Source organism: Elephantulus edwardii, unplaced genomic scaffold, assembly GCF_000299155.1.
Source record: "Elephantulus edwardii isolate Elephantulus edwardi_28Jun2011 unplaced genomic scaffold, EleEdw1.0 scaffold00120, whole genome shotgun sequence".
Lineage (NCBI taxonomy): Eukaryota > Metazoa > Chordata > Mammalia > Macroscelidea > Macroscelididae > Elephantulus > Elephantulus edwardii.
Window position 1 is genome coordinate 3,770,172 of NW_006399870.1, and position 15,698 is coordinate 3,785,869.

A 15,698-nucleotide genomic window follows, 5' to 3' on the forward strand; every position below is an offset into this window, starting at 1 on the left:
GACTGGGGTAATCGGGATGGGTGTATCAGAGGCAGTGCGGTTGGCACAGGATAGAGCAGGGTTTAGGGCTGTTGTGCATAGGGTCGCTATGAGTCGGAAATGACTCGACGGCACATAACAACAACAACAACATCATGCACCTGAAAGTTGGACAATGAAATAAAGATGACAGGAGAAGAGTCAATTCCTCTGAATTGAAGTATTAGAGAAGAGTACTGAGTATTCCATGAACTGCCAAAAGAACAAACAATTCTGTCTTGGATGAAGTGAAGTGATCCTTACAGGCAAGGATTCATCGCACACACTTTGAAAATGTTACCAGAAAGGGCAAGTCTTTGGAAAAATACATCATGCTGGGAAATGTGGAAGGTCAGAGAAAGAGACTAACACTTTTTACAACGTGGATTGACAAAATGACTGTAGCAGTGAGTTTTGAGCATATCAGAGATGATGAGGAAGGTGTAGATAGGCTAAGATTCTGATCTGTCATTCGTGGGGTCACTAAAAATCTTATTTGACTTGATGACAACTAGAAACAACATCATGATAGATGGAGAAAATATTAAAATAGCCAATTATTTAGTCTTTCTTGGATCCACAATCAACAACTTTGGTACCAGCAAGTCAAGAAATCAAAAGACTTGTTGTATTGGGAAAATCTGCTGTTGGGGACAACTTCAAAGTGTTAAAGAGCAATGATGTCAGTTTAAAGTCTAAGGTGTACCTTATCCAAATAACAGTCTTTTTTATTAGTTGTTATGCATCTGAATGTTAAAGATAACAGAAGAATCAATGCCTTTGAGTTGTGTTGCTGGAGAAGAGTACTTAAAATTCCACAGAGTGCCAAAAGAATAAACAAATCCATCATGGAGAAAGTACAACCAGGATACTCCCAGGAGACAAGGATGGTGAAATTTTGTCTCACATACTTCTGGCACACTGTCAGCAGGGACCAGCCAGTCCTTGGAAAATTACATCATGCTGGGAAAAGTTGAGGATCCGCGAAAGTGAAGAAGACTCTCAATTGGTTAAACTGGCACATTGACTGTAAAATGATCTCAAATATATGGGAGATGGTGAGGGTAGCATAAGATATAATAAGGTTTGGATCTGTTGTTCATGGGGTCACTATGAATCATTGCTGACTTAATGGCACATAGCAACAACAATTATAGAGAGAGGCAGTAAGTCTTAAAAGCTTTCAAGTAAAGTTCACACACATCGTTTTTCACACTGGACCTTTCCCATTTCCTTTATGAACTTTGTAAGTAAACCAGTATAAAATAATTACCTAACTTGAGAGGGACTGAAGAGAATTATGCTGAGTGAACTAACTCAGTCCCACAAGGACAAATACTGTATAAAACCATTATTGTAGAATAAGTATGAGGATCCAAAGGGGGAGGAGGTGGAAGCAGATGGGTGAGGATGTGCAGGGGGCAGGGATTAATCATGGGGTCGTACAATCTGATAGGGAGGAGGAAATGGGAAGAATCTGGTCTGAAAAAAAGCATTTAAATTTTGTAAAGAAACTAGTAAAATTTTTTTAAAACAGCAAAAAAGAAGCTTTTTAGTAGCCGTATCTTCCTATCTGGAACAAAGAAGGTGGGAAAAAAGCAAAGTTTAAGAATTAATACACTTCTGAGTAACTTAGACAGCCAGACAGCAGTTCAGATCCTGTGCAACAAAAACACCAAAAAACAAAGATGACAGATTTGCATAACAATTCTGGAACCCAGAGTTTAAGAAGATGATTATTTCAAACATCACCTGAAGGAAGAAATTGAACCAACATATTAAATGAGATAAACAAGAACACAGAATCATAAACAACAGGTCAGCATGGCCATTATGAACAGCTATCTCCACATTGTTGGAACTTAGGACCTAACTGGCTTGGTATTCACCACATGGCTAGCTGATGACAGAAAAGGAGCTCCCTTGTCTCCCAGAAACCTCCTACACCAGAGACCAAGAGAGTTGTATCCCCACGTCCACCACAGCTCAGTTGGTGATTGGCAGCATTCCCCCCTGGAAGGCCCAACTTGGCCAGAGGATACTCAGAAGCATCACTCAGAGTTAAATCTGTGAGCCTGAGGAGTGTACTGACCTTGGCTGCAGTCAGCCCCTGAATTTGTGGGGCACCACCTCTGACTGAGTCCCTTCTCTCTCACTGGGTACCCTTGCCTGGCATACTCCTTGGCCACATTTGGTGAAAACAAAGGTCCTCACCACTAAGCCAACAGATAACATCATGATAGATGAAGAAAGGATTAAAGATGTCAATGATTTAATCTTCCTTGGATCCACAATCAACACCATTGGTACCAGCAGTCAGAAGATCAGGAGATGTATTACATTGGGAAAATCCACTGTTAGTGACCTCTAAAATATGTAAGACCAGTGAGGTCCGTTTGAAGATCAAATTGTGCTTGATTCAGGCCATGGTCTTTTCAACTACTTGTTATGCATCTCAGAGTGGGACAGTGAATAAGAATGGTAGAAGAATTATTGATGTCTTTAAGTTGTGGTGTTGGAGAAGAGTACTGATTATATAATGGACTGTCAAAAGAACAAATAGATATGTCTTGGGGGAAATGCAGCCAGAGTGCTCCTCAGAGGCACGGATAGTGAAGTTTCAACTTGTATTTTGGGCATGTTGCTAGGACATCAAACTTGGAAAGACTGAGGGCCTGCAAAACAAAGGAAGATATCTCCCCCCACCCCCCAGTTTACAGAGATGAATTGACACAGTGTTTTCAACAATGGACTCAAATGTCTCATTAATGATGAGGATGGCACAGGCTAGGACAGGGCTCAGATCTGTTGTCCATAGGGTCATCCTAAGTGATACTTGACTTGATGAAATTGAACAACCCATTAATAGAAAGCACCATCCTTGGACATTTCAGGTGAGCAGTAACCATCTCTTCCTACTGACTGTCTCTGAGTGGTCTGCCTTAATCAATACTCAAGACTAACACTAATGCCATCTTTAGCCAAGCCGACTACCCTACGCTATTCTGAGGCCAGCAAAATCTGTATTACAGGCTAGGAGCCCTACCCTTCAACACACTTTTAGATCAAAAAAGGTGCTACCTATGACCAATTCACATCTTGGGGCTTCAGTCACTACTTAGATGAGCAGAAAATCTGACCTGACTGGGCACCTCAACTATTTTTTGCTTGTTTGTTATGTGTTTTGCTCTTGTGAGGGTTTATATTTTTAAACCTTTCTTTCCATATATTTCACTTAGATTTCCACCCTTTCTCCTACAAGTCTATTCTCATTTTTTTCTTTTATCTCTTTTGCCTTTCCTTTGATTCTTCCTCATTTTGTATCCACTTTAGTTTTAGTTTTCCTATTTTCTTTTACTATCAAATCTTGGTTTTGGTTTGAAGTGTTTTATGTTTTGTGGTTTTGTGTTATTTTGTTTCTTACTCTTCCCCCAATTTGACAACAAGAAGCAATAATATCTGGCCACACATACACCTCCTAGGGCTTCACCCATCAGAAAAGACTAAAAATTGGCTTCTGCTCCTGCAGCCAACACCAATCCAGTCTCCCTTTAACTGCTATACACAGTGAACAGAGAACTGCACACACACCACTATCTTCTAATATACCTTCCAAAAGACAGGTGATGAAACATTAACAATTACCAAGCCAAGTGATGCAACACACTTACATGCTCAGTGAGATACATCAAAATAAAATATAAAAACAACAAACCAAAATGTCTCAATGACAGTTTATAACTTTAAACCAGTAAAAAAAAAGCAACCACAAAAAACAAAAAAAACAAACAAACACTAAAACCCAAACAAGACAAGACAAGATGAAACAACAGTCAAAAAAAGGCCCATAATACAAAATCAGAAAACCCTTCAGATGAAGCAATGCTCCTGGAACTTCCTGTTACAGAAGTTAAAAGAATGACAATTAAATGTCTCCATTGGATTGAGGAAAAAAATTAAAGGAAATCACAGACAAATTCCAAGAAAGACAAAACTTTAGAGAACTTAAAAGTAAAAATAATACAGGATCAAATGGATAAAAAACCCAGAAGTAACAAAACACAGCCAATTTAAATTTGGAAAATTAAGACTAAAATTTCAGAAATAGATAACACTTTAAATGGACAGAAGAATGGAATAAAAGAAATGGGAAAACACAGTGAGGTGCAGAACAAATCCTTCAAGAGTAATCTCCAAGATTACCCCAGTCACCGAATCAATCCATCTCATAGAGGGTCTTCCCCTCCTGCGCCGTCCCTCAACCCTTCCAAGCATGATGTCCCTCTCCAAGGACCCGTCCCTCCTGGCAACATGCCCAAAGTATGTCAGACGAAACCCCAGAATCCTTGCCTCCAAGGAGTTGCTTGGTTTAATCCTCTCCAGGATGAACCTGTTTGTTTTCTTGGCAGTCCATGGTACATTCAATAACCTTCTCCAGCACCACAGCATCAATTCTCCTTCAGTCCTTCCTAGTCATTGTCCAACTCTGTGATGCATAACAAGTGATTGCAAAGACCATGGCCTGTATCAGGCACACCTTAGTCTCCAGAGAGACACCATTGTTCTTCAGTACTTTGGAGAGGTCCCTAACAGCAGACTTTCCCATCGCAATACGCTTTTTTTATTTCCTGACTGCTGGTGCCAAGAGTGTTGACTGTGGAGCCGAGCAAACTGAAGCTGTGAACACTCTCAATCTCTTTGCCATCCATCCTGATGCTACCAATTGGTCCAGTGGCGAGAATCTTTGTCTTCTTGACATTGAGTCTCAGTCCATACTGAAGGCTGCAGACCTTGACCCTCTACAGCAAGTGCATGAGGTCCTCCTCAGTTTTAGCAAGCAGGGTTGTGTCATCTGCACAACGCAGATTGTTAATAGATATTCCACCAATCCTGATGCCACAATTCTCCTCATAGAGCCCAGCCTCTCGGATAATCTGCTCTGCATACATGTTGAAAAGATATGGAGACAGGACATATCCCTGGCATACACCCTTCCCAATTTTGAACCATGCAGTGTTACCCTGCTCTGTTCTGACTACTGCCTCTTGGTCCAAGTATAGGTTTCACATTAGCATGATTAAATGTTCTGGGATTCCCATTCTTCTCAGAGTCAGCCACAGTTTGTTTTGATCCAAACAGTCAAACGTCTTTACATAATCAATGAAATACAGATAGACATTCTTCTGGTATTCTCTGCTTTCAGCCAAGATCCATCTAACATCAGCAACAATATCCCTAGTACCATGACCCCTTCTAAACCGAGCCTGGACTTCTGGCAATTCTCTGCTGATGTGCTGTTCTAGTCATTTTTGGATAATCTTCAGTAGAATCTTACTTGCATGTGAAATCAATGATACTATTCTGTAGTTTCCACACTCAGTTGGGTCACCCTTCTTTGGATGGGAACAAATATCGATCTCTTCCAGTCAGTTGGCCAAGTGGTTGTTCTCCAGATTTCTTGGCACAACTTGGTGAGCACATCCAGGGCAACATCTGTTAGCTGAAATACTTCAATTGATATACCATCTATTCCTGGGGCCTTATTTTTTGCTATTTCCTTCAAAGCAGCTTGAACTTCTTCCTTCATCATCATAGGCTCTTGCTCATATGTTATTTCATTAAATTCTTCTGTATCTGTCAATTCCTTTTGATACAATGACTCAGTATATTCATGAGGAACACTTGAAGCACTTGTTGCAGAAGATCAAGGAATGCAGCCTTCAGTATGGATTGCATCTCAATATTAAGAAAACAAATATTCTGACCACTTGACCAATAGGCAACATAATGATGGATGGAGAGGAGATTAAAACTGTCAACAGCTTCATCTTGCGTGGATTCACAATTAATATGCTTGGTATGAGCAGTCAGGAAATAAGGAAATGCATTGCACTTGGAAAATCTGCAGTTAGTGACCTTGCCAAATACATGAGGAGTAATGATATCAGTTTGAAGACTAAGGTGAGTGTAATTCAGGCCATAGTCTTTCTGATTACTAGCTATGCATCCGAGACCTGGACAATGAATAAGAATGAAAGAAAAAGAATTGATTCCTTTCAGCTGTGGTGTTGGAGAAGAGCATTGAACATTCCACGGATGGCCAAGAGTAGAAACAGATACATCTTGGGATGGTGTATCCGGAGTGCTCTTTGGAGGCAAGAATGATGAGGCTTTGCCTCATATACTTTGGACATGTTGTTAGGAGGTGGTATTTCTTGGAGAGGGACATGATGTTGGGAAGGGTAGAGGGTCGCTGAGGGAGAGGAAGACTCTCAACCCAGTGGATTGACAAAATGACTACTGCAATAGGCCTTTGTGTGTCAGGAAGTGAGAGAATGGTGAAGGATAGAACAGAGTCCAGATCTTTTGTTCCTAGAGTCTCTATGAATTGTACTCAACTCAACAGCACCTAACAACAACAACAACAACAACAACAACAATGCATTTAGGAGTGTGAGTCAAATGATATAGGTCACAAAAGAAAACTACAAAGACATGTAATACACTTTTTTTCTAAAATTAAAAAGAATACTGAAAGCAACTCAGAAAAAAAATGCAAAATTACTTACAGAGGAGAACCAGTAACAAACTCTGAATATGTATTTTTCTGGGACACAGTAAAAGCAGTACTCAGAGATCAACTAACAGCAATAAACACACATATCAAAAAAGAAACAATACATAATCATCTCTAAAAGGTAAAAGAGCAAGCAAAACCAAAAATTCTCAGAAAGTAAAAATAAAGAGCAGAAATTACAGGCAGGAAAACAGAATTCATAAGAGTATGACTTCCTTGAAAGGATTAATAAAGTTAACAATTTAACTCACCACCCTTGAAGCAGAATGGACTTACAGCTGACACTCCATTGGGTTTCAGAGGCAATAAACTGCATGACAGGAGAGGGCTCATCCTTCTACCTTGGAGTCACTGGCTGATTTCAACTGCCAGAGAATCACAGCCTTTGGATTACCAGTGCAACTCTTTATTGACTATGCCTCTCCAATAGGAAAATAAATAAAAACAAACAAAATGGCAAGCCTCTGGCAAATCTAACGAGAGAAAAGATGCAAATGCCACAAATACAGGATGAATACATCAAGCCAGAACATAGCTAACTGAAATATAAATAATAACAGATTATGATGAAGAACTATATGCCACTAAACTTGAAAATTTAAGAAAAAAAATTACACATTTTCAGGAACTCATTTCCTACTTACACTAACAAAGACAAGTCATAAATATACACCCAAACTCCTGGTGCAAATGATTTCATGGGTGAATTCTACAAAGCATTCACGAGAAGAGATGACAACAATTATACTCAAACTATTTCAGAAAATAGAAAAATATGAGATTATGGGATACTCCCAAATTTATTTTATAAAACAAGTATAACCTGATACCAAAGGTGAGCAAAAGTATCCAAGCAATAATTGAAAATATCTCTATTTGCAGATGAGATGATCATATACATAGAAAATTCCAGACACTTAGACACTGGATATAATTGACCAATTTTGCAAAGTGGCAGGGTATAAGATCAACATACAAAAATTAATTTGAATCCTCTACAATAGCAAAGAGAACTCTGAAAATGAAGTAAGGAAGGGGTGGTGGGGAATACTGTTTATAATAATTACACAAAAGAATATAGTGTTCAATATAAATTTCATCTCAGTGTTAAGAAAACAAAGATTCTAACATTGGACCTGTAGACAACATCATGATAGCTGGAGAAAAGATTGAATCTGTCAACAACTTCATCTTACTTGGATCCACAATCAACTCCCTGGGTATCAGAAATCAGTAAACAAGGAGGTATATTGCATTGGGAGTCTGCAGTTAGGGACCTCTGCAAATAATTGAGGAGTAATGATGTCAGCTTGAGGAGTACGGTGAGTTTGATTCCGGCTATGGTCTTTCTAATTGTTCTATGCATCTGAGAGCTGGATTATGAATAAGGAGGACAGAGAATTATTGATGCCTTTGAACTGTGGTTTTGGAGAAGAGCACTGAACATCCTATGGACTGCCAAAGGAACAAACAAATATGTTTTGGAGGAAGTGCAGCCAACATATTCCCTGGAGGCAAAGATGATAAAACTTAGCTTCACATGTTTTGGGCATGTTGCTAGTAGGGGCTATTTCTCAGAGAGTGACGTGATGCTCAGAAAGTCAGAAGGTTAGTGAAGGAGAAGAAGATTCTTAACCACGTGGATTGATACAGTGACTACTACAAAAGTGTGTCAGGGAGTGTGAGGATGGCAAAGGATAGGACACGGTTCAGATCTGTTACTAATAGTGTCATTATGAGTTATATACACTCAATGGCACCTAATCACAGTATCAACACATGAGGAAATATTTAGGAATAACTCTAACCAGAGACACAAAAGATGTGTGTAAGGGAAACTACAAAATCCTATTATGAGAAACACAGATACCTACATAAATAGAAAAACATGCCATGCTCATGGATTGGAAGACTTAACATTATTAAAATGGCAATATTACTAAAGGCAGAATGCTAATATAGTGCGATTTCAATTCATATCCTGTCATTATTTTTCAGAGATGGAGAAAGTAATTGCCAACTTCACATGGAAAGGAAAAAGACCCCAGAGAAGCAAAGTGATACTGAAGAAGGAAATATAGGAGGCCTTATACTTGCCTTCAGAGCCAACCACACAGCCACAACTGCTAGGAACTGGTGCAAAAATCAACACAGCTTGGCACTGGTACAACAGGCATATAGACCAAGGCATAGAAGCAAGAACCCAGAAATAAATCCATCCACAAAATATCACTTCGGAGGTTCAGGTGACAAGCAGTTGCACTGCTAACTCTTAGGCAGGTGGTTAAACTCCACCAGCTGCTCCAAGAGAGAAATATAGGCAAACTCATCCCAGATGTATAACCTCTGAAAGTCCACTGGATGGTCATTTAGTAGTGGTTTCCAACTCAAGAGCACATCACAACAATGTTTGCAAAAACATTGAAGCAAGACTTATATCGTACACCATATACAAAAACTAACTCAAGATGGATCAAGGAACATGCTGTAAAACAAAAATAACAAAGATCATCAATGGGGTGGAGGGGATGAGGCAAAATTAGGAGCCCTAATCTATGACATAAATAAACTATCAACTATATGCACAATCAACAGAAGAGAAACTATCAACTATAGGATTGTTGTTATGTGCCGTTGAGTTGCCTGTGACTCACAGCAATTCTGTGTACAACAAGTTCTGAAGCCTGCCATAACTTGAGCCAGTCTCACTGACTCTAATACTCCTACCTCCCATTACTTTGTCAATCTGTCTCATCTCTTCTGCACTGTACCTCCACTCTTCTGAGCATGATATCCTTCTCCAAGGATCAGTTCCTCCTGGCCACATATGAGACCAAAGTGTGTGAGACAGAGCTTAAAAATCCTAGCCTTCAAGGAGAAACTTGGCTTCATCCTCTCCAAGGTAGACTTGTCTGTTTTCTTGGTGGTCCATGGTATATTCAATACTCTTCTCTAGCAACACAACTCAAAGGCATAGATTCTTCTTCTGTCATCCTAAGTCACTGTCCTGCTCTCTGATGCATTGCAAATAATTGCAAAGACCATGGCCTTTACCATACACACCTTAGTCTCTAGGCTGAAATCTTTGCTTTTCAGCACTCTGAAGAGGTCTCTGATGGCAGATTTCCCCAATGAAATTCATCTTTTGATTTCCTGACTGCTAGTGCCAAGAGTTTGGAAGCAGGAGTGGCATCCACTTCCTAAATGACATGCCTCTGGAAACTCTACAAACTTTGAGAAATGACAATAGTTAAAGAAAGACTTCAAATCTTTTGTTCATAAGGTCACTATGATTCATCCTCAATTCCATGGCAATCAACAACAACAACAATAACAGAGCCAAGAGTGTTGACTGTGGAGCCAAGCAAATTGTAATTGTTAACAATCTCTTCTCCATCTATCATGGTGCTCCCAGTTGGCCCAGTGGTGAGAACCTTTGTCTTCCTGATGTTGAGTTTCAATCCATATTGAAGACAGCAGTCCTTGATCTTCTGCAGCAAGCACTTCAGGTCCTCCTCAGTTTCAATAAGCAGGGTTGTGTCATTTGTAGATCACAGATATGGATTAACTATAGGGTGTGGTGTTGTTCAGTACTGTTGTGTCAGAACTAACTCATAGCTGACCCTCTGGTGGGTTTTCAGAGGCAGTCAATCACACAGAAGGAGACTGCCCACTCTTCTTCTGTGGAGCAGCTGGCAGATTCAAACTTTGTGCCTTCAGGATTGGAGCTCAGGTTCCTGTAAGTAGGCCACTGAAGTTCCCTGACTATAGGATAGAAAAGCAATAAACTATCAACTATATGTGAAATCAACAGAGGATACACTAGACGAATTAAAATTAAAATCCTTATGTACATCAGAATTAGATTAAATCCTTATGTGCATCAGAAGACTTCTCTAAAAGAGTTAAAAAAGAAGCTGGAGTTTGGGGAAAGTATTTGGCAACGACAAATATGAGAAGGGACTCAGCTCTAAAATGTATAGAAAACTCCAACACTCCAGCAAGAAAAAGAAAAACAATCTGATTACAAAGGATATGTAGGCTTAGAAGAGCACAAAGAAATCACTTGGGGTTTTCACATGGACTTCTGGAATGCTCTCCAGGGGACTGATTTTTCAAAAGAAGGCTTTTTGAGTGATTCCATCATGCAATATGTGGGCATCACTTGTGCTGCCACCATCTGTCCATCTGCAGCATGTGACTCGGAAAGCTGTAGTCTTGTATCCCAGCAATAGTAATCTTTTTTACAGTGTGAACGTTACAGAGGAATTGCATGAGGCTCTGTCTACAGGATATGAAGCTACTGTCGAAGGTTGAGACATGCTATGATCTATCAGAAAGATACTGTGAGAACTCTCACTTGGACTGGTCTTATCAAGTCCACTACCAGAGCTAAATATTGAGATTTAAAAATATTGATAGAATTGCTAATAGCTAACACTTACGTGGTGACAGTGTTGAAGCCACCAGCCTTCAACTTCAGCAAGCGGTCCCTCCAGTATGCCCTTGGCACCCGGAAGTAGTGCACAGTGCCTGCTACAATCAGGAACGGAAACCCACCTAGTGTGAAGTTTGAGCCCTTAACTTTCAGACCTTCAGTGCGATCTTTCAAGTGGAAGGGGGTCAGGTGGGTTTGATTAATCCTGCAAGGACAAAAGAGCTGCATGAAATCCTAGAGCTATTGGCCATGAGGTATGGTTTTTTTGTTGTTTATTGCCACCCACTCATAGTTGACCCTCCCGTGGGTTTTCCAGGGGTTGTAAATTACAAGGGAGTAGATTGCCCATTTTTCCCCCCTGTGGAGCAGGATTAGAACCTCCTGCCTGTGGCCTGGAAACATAATTCCTTACCCATTAGGCCACTAGAGCTCTAAGACTTCTATGTAGGACAGGCATATGAGGAAATCCCTTCCTTCAGGAGCTCCAGGCATACCTCCAGTGGAAAAGAAACTTTCATTGCCCCTTTCCCCTTAAACATACCTGGGTGGGAGATTGTATCTTAGCTGAGCCAACACTAGGAAGGCTGAAGACACGCACAGGATGCACTCAGGTCTCACCAGGAAGGCCCACATAATCACAGATAGGACAGAATAGATGTCAGGGATGTGCTGACCAGGAAGAGCCAAGGGAGTGGGGAGCTAAGAAGTGTTGGTGGAGGGGAACAGCAGAGGATGGAGAGGTCTTGTTTAGAAGGCAGGATTCTAGAGCTCTTGTGCCACAAACTGCATCAACCAGAACTGTGACAAACACCAAGGTAAGGTCTCCAAAGCTGTTTGATCAAGGGCCAGAGAGAGAACAGCTCCAGAGAAAAGCCACCCACTGACTATTAACCAGGGTCAGATATCAGCTACTTTTTGAAGAAGATGTAACCTTAGTCAAAGAACAGTTTTGCAACACAAAAGATAATCTCTGGGCAAAGTGCCAGGCACATTCAATTTCTAAAGAACAGATTGTAATTATTTGCAATTTAGTAGATGACACCGAGAAGTATGTGGGACTTCTCTAGTGGAGTCTCCACTTTTATCTCAAGGCAATGTGCTACTTCTCTGGTACTCTGGACACTATCCAATTAATTCTCAGAGCATACCTTACAGTTTGTTGAGACTATTATTTTCTTCATGCTACACCTGGGTAACAGTGCTTTCTCCTATATATATCAAGAATAACTCCTTGGTGAACTGGGAGAGGGAATATGGCCCAATCAGTCAGCTGGCTGAGGTCACTATTAAGAGTGTTCCTGTGTCTATCTGTGTTCCTCAAACAGTCCTGAGACAATAGTGTTGGTGTTGTTGTTGTTATGTACCATTGGGTCAGACCCAATCCATAATGGATCCTTCAGTGGGTTTTCAGAAGCAGTTAATCACACAGGAAGAGATTCCCCATCTTTCTCTTGTAGAGCAGCAGGTGGATTTGAACCATGAGCCTTTGGGTTGGCAACACAATTTCTTACCACTAGGCTACCACAGTTCCTGATACAATAGTAGGTAGCCAATAACCTTTCTCTAATAAATGAATTTGTAGAATGAATCAACTCTTTGCCATTTCCATGGATTCAGCTCTACTCTCTGTTTAGTAAACATTACCTTAGAAATTAGGAGAAGCCAAAAAAAAAAAAAAAAGGAATTAGGAGAAGCCGAGTAGGAACACAAAGTTAAATGAAGCAAAGATTGGAGAGTAAAAAGAGTGACACATGGAGAGTGGAAATTCCTCACTACCAGCCCTTAAGAGCTCAAGCAAAGGATAGTTGAGTAAATGCTGTCTTAGTGAAAAACGTTAGACTGACATTCTGTCAAAAATTAAAAGGAAACTAATGAGAATAGAATAATTTAAAAATGAAGACACATTGGTGTACTTTAGTTCCAGAGGACTTGAGACCCGTTTTTATTTGCTGTCACGGACACATTCAGGGAGACAGCATATAAAATAGATAATTTCTTCAGAACTTTGTAGAAGTGAAAAAAGTTTTACAGAACTCCAAACCTACACATTGTCAGTAAGTGTATTTGGTGCATATTGAAGGTTCCAGTCCTTGGGCAATGACATCATGCTGAGAGAAGTAGAAGGTCAGAGAAGAAAAGAAGATCCTCAATATGATAGATTGATACAGTGATTGTAACAATAGGCTCAAGCATGTCTTGAATTTTAAGGATGGCATAGGATGGGGTAGGGGTTAGATTTGTTGTTCCATAGAATTGCTGTGAGTCATAGAGAGAGCTGTATTGGCCTCGTGAATAGAAAGTGATGCTACCAAGCAAAAGGTGGGTGATTTTAATCTGCAGCTCCAAGGCCTGGTTTTAATTGTGTTTGGCCAAACATTCTTCTAAATGGTATTGCACTATTCTGTCCATTTGCTGTACAGAGGTAACTGTATATGGTTGCTGTGGTGCTAAACACTGTGACACTGATATGTCAAATGTGATAATGGTTACTGATGGTGGACAGTGTCTGATGGAGTTCCCAGATTAAAACAGGCTTGGAAGCAGGAGTGGCATCCACTTTCGAAATAGCTTGCCTTCAGAAACTCTATGAACTTAGAGAAAAGATGAAAGTTATTCAAGTGTTCAGCTCTTTTGTTCATAGGGTCATAGGCTCATGAGTTGTCTCTGATTCAGTGGCACTTAACAACAACTGAAGTTATTGTTCCTGAGCCTTTGCAGCTCTAGGACCCAACCTGGCAGATGCCAGAGGAGCCTGCACTGGGGCCAGGCTGGGCCTGAGGCGCTGTTTTCCTCAGGGGTAAGCCTTACTTCATGCAGACTCTCTGTCGGTACACACTCAGCACCCTCCAGCCTGCAGATTTTGCTTGGCAGCAAAACCTCCAGAGCACCAGAGCTCCCATTTCCAAGACTTACAGTTGAGATTTCTTTTACTTGGTAAGGAGCTGCACCTTGTTCTATTCCATAAGATGCTCTGTAAGAAACAGATGAACAATCTCTTTTCGTGTGATTAAACTGCCTCTGAAAACCTGCTGGAGGGTCAGTTATAGGTCAGTTTTGACTCAACAGTGCATACCACCACCAAAGCATGCAATGTGACTCAGCTTGGTGCAGTGGTTACCAAACTGTCGATCCCCACAGCACAGTTGACACTCGTTGGACATTCGAAGGCGTGGTTGTACTCAACTATGGAGTCTGGGACTCAAGAGGTCAGCATGCTGGATTTGAGCAAGCCCTCCAGGCTATTCTATGCACTGATGCCTACCAGCAGTTAGAGCCTTCTCTGTGTTCTCTGCTGCAGAGAACCTCAGAGAAAGGAATAACGTCAATGTAAGATACCAGGGTTATGAGGGAGTTCTGGTGGCCCTTCTCCACTTCTACCTGGGTGGCATTTCACTTAAGCACAAGATATGGAAATATTGGTAGTTTTATGGCAAGACGGTAAATTAGGCAGACTGTTCCCTAGATCCTCTACATCAAAGATACCAGAGAATAAAGAAGACAAATATGGATGATAATTCTGGACCTCTGAGTTTCAGTGGAAATGACATAACCACAGTAATCAAAACAGTGTGGCACTAGTATAGCAACATATGCATAGACCAATGGAGAATAATTGGGAACTCAGAAACAGTACATCCTCTCATGGTTGGTTGATTTTTTTACGAAGAGATGAAATCTATTAAGTGAAAGAAAGGCAGCTTCAATAATAAATAGTGTAGGGCTCAGATTGGACACATTCTCTTCATTGACCCATTAGGCATTTCTCTGCTTTATAAGATGGTACAGATATTACTTTTCCACATGAGAGTTGAAAAACAGGTCTACAGAGATAAAATAAGTAGTCAAAGTTCATAGTGTGCAAGTGAAGTTAATCTAATGCTCACTTCAAAACTCTGTGATCTCATTACAGATAATGCATGATGCCAAGAACCACCTTCTTCTTTATGTAGCTCAACTTTTCAGATTATTTACTCAGTATGCAAATTAAATAGGTATGGTGAAAGAACACAATCTTGATGCATAACTTTGTTTGGAAGTAGTATCTTTGCAGACATCATTAGTTAATATGAGCCACCACAACAGAGCACCAGAAATCTGACATGAGCAGTGGACCTTGAGGCTGCTACACCATTGAACCAGAGCTAAGAGGCTTTTGCCCGAATTTGTTGGAGGACTAGGAATGGGGAGAGTTGTTGGGAAAGGAGCTGGGGGAACAAAAATTGGCAGGACTGAGAGCTTTGCCACATGGACCTAAAGCCACAAAGTTCAAGGCTGAAGCACCTGTAAGCATGTGTCCGCAGTTATCCTGCCTGAGTGAGTGTATTCTTCTACTAACCTGAATGACAGCATTCTGACTTCCATAATATGGTTCTGTGTGGTTTGTGAGCTGTTTCATCACATCCTGGACCCAGTAAAGCAGTAAAACCACTGGGCATTTCTGACAGTCAGGGGATGAAAAGTAAGAAAAGGGCTCCAACTCTAACCAGCTTGGAGACACTGAATGGTTCAAAATGAGGAAGAGAGTGTGTCTCCATACTTTTCCCAATCTTTATGTGAAATAGATCATTCAGGAGGCTGGATTTAATAGAAGTGTAGCATCAGGATTGGAGGAAGATTCATCAACAGCCTGCATTGTGCAGATGACACAGCATTGCTTGCTACACC

At 40.6% G+C, this 15,698-nt stretch overlaps 1 protein-coding gene across 1 annotated transcript in view; it reads right to left on the reverse strand.

Annotated features, from left to right (window-relative positions):
• Positions 1-11,666, reverse strand: part of GLB1L2 (galactosidase, beta 1-like 2) — a 130,862-nt gene extending 119,196 nt beyond the window's left edge. The window contains exons 1-2 of the mRNA XM_006892851.1: positions 11,575-11,666; positions 11,041-11,238 (exon numbers count right to left, since the gene is read on the reverse strand). Of these exons, the coding sequence (XP_006892913.1) occupies positions 11,041-11,238; positions 11,575-11,666 (290 nt within the window). The remainder of the gene's footprint in view (positions 1-11,040; positions 11,239-11,574) is intronic.
• Between the last annotated feature and the right edge of the window lie 4,032 nt (positions 11,667-15,698).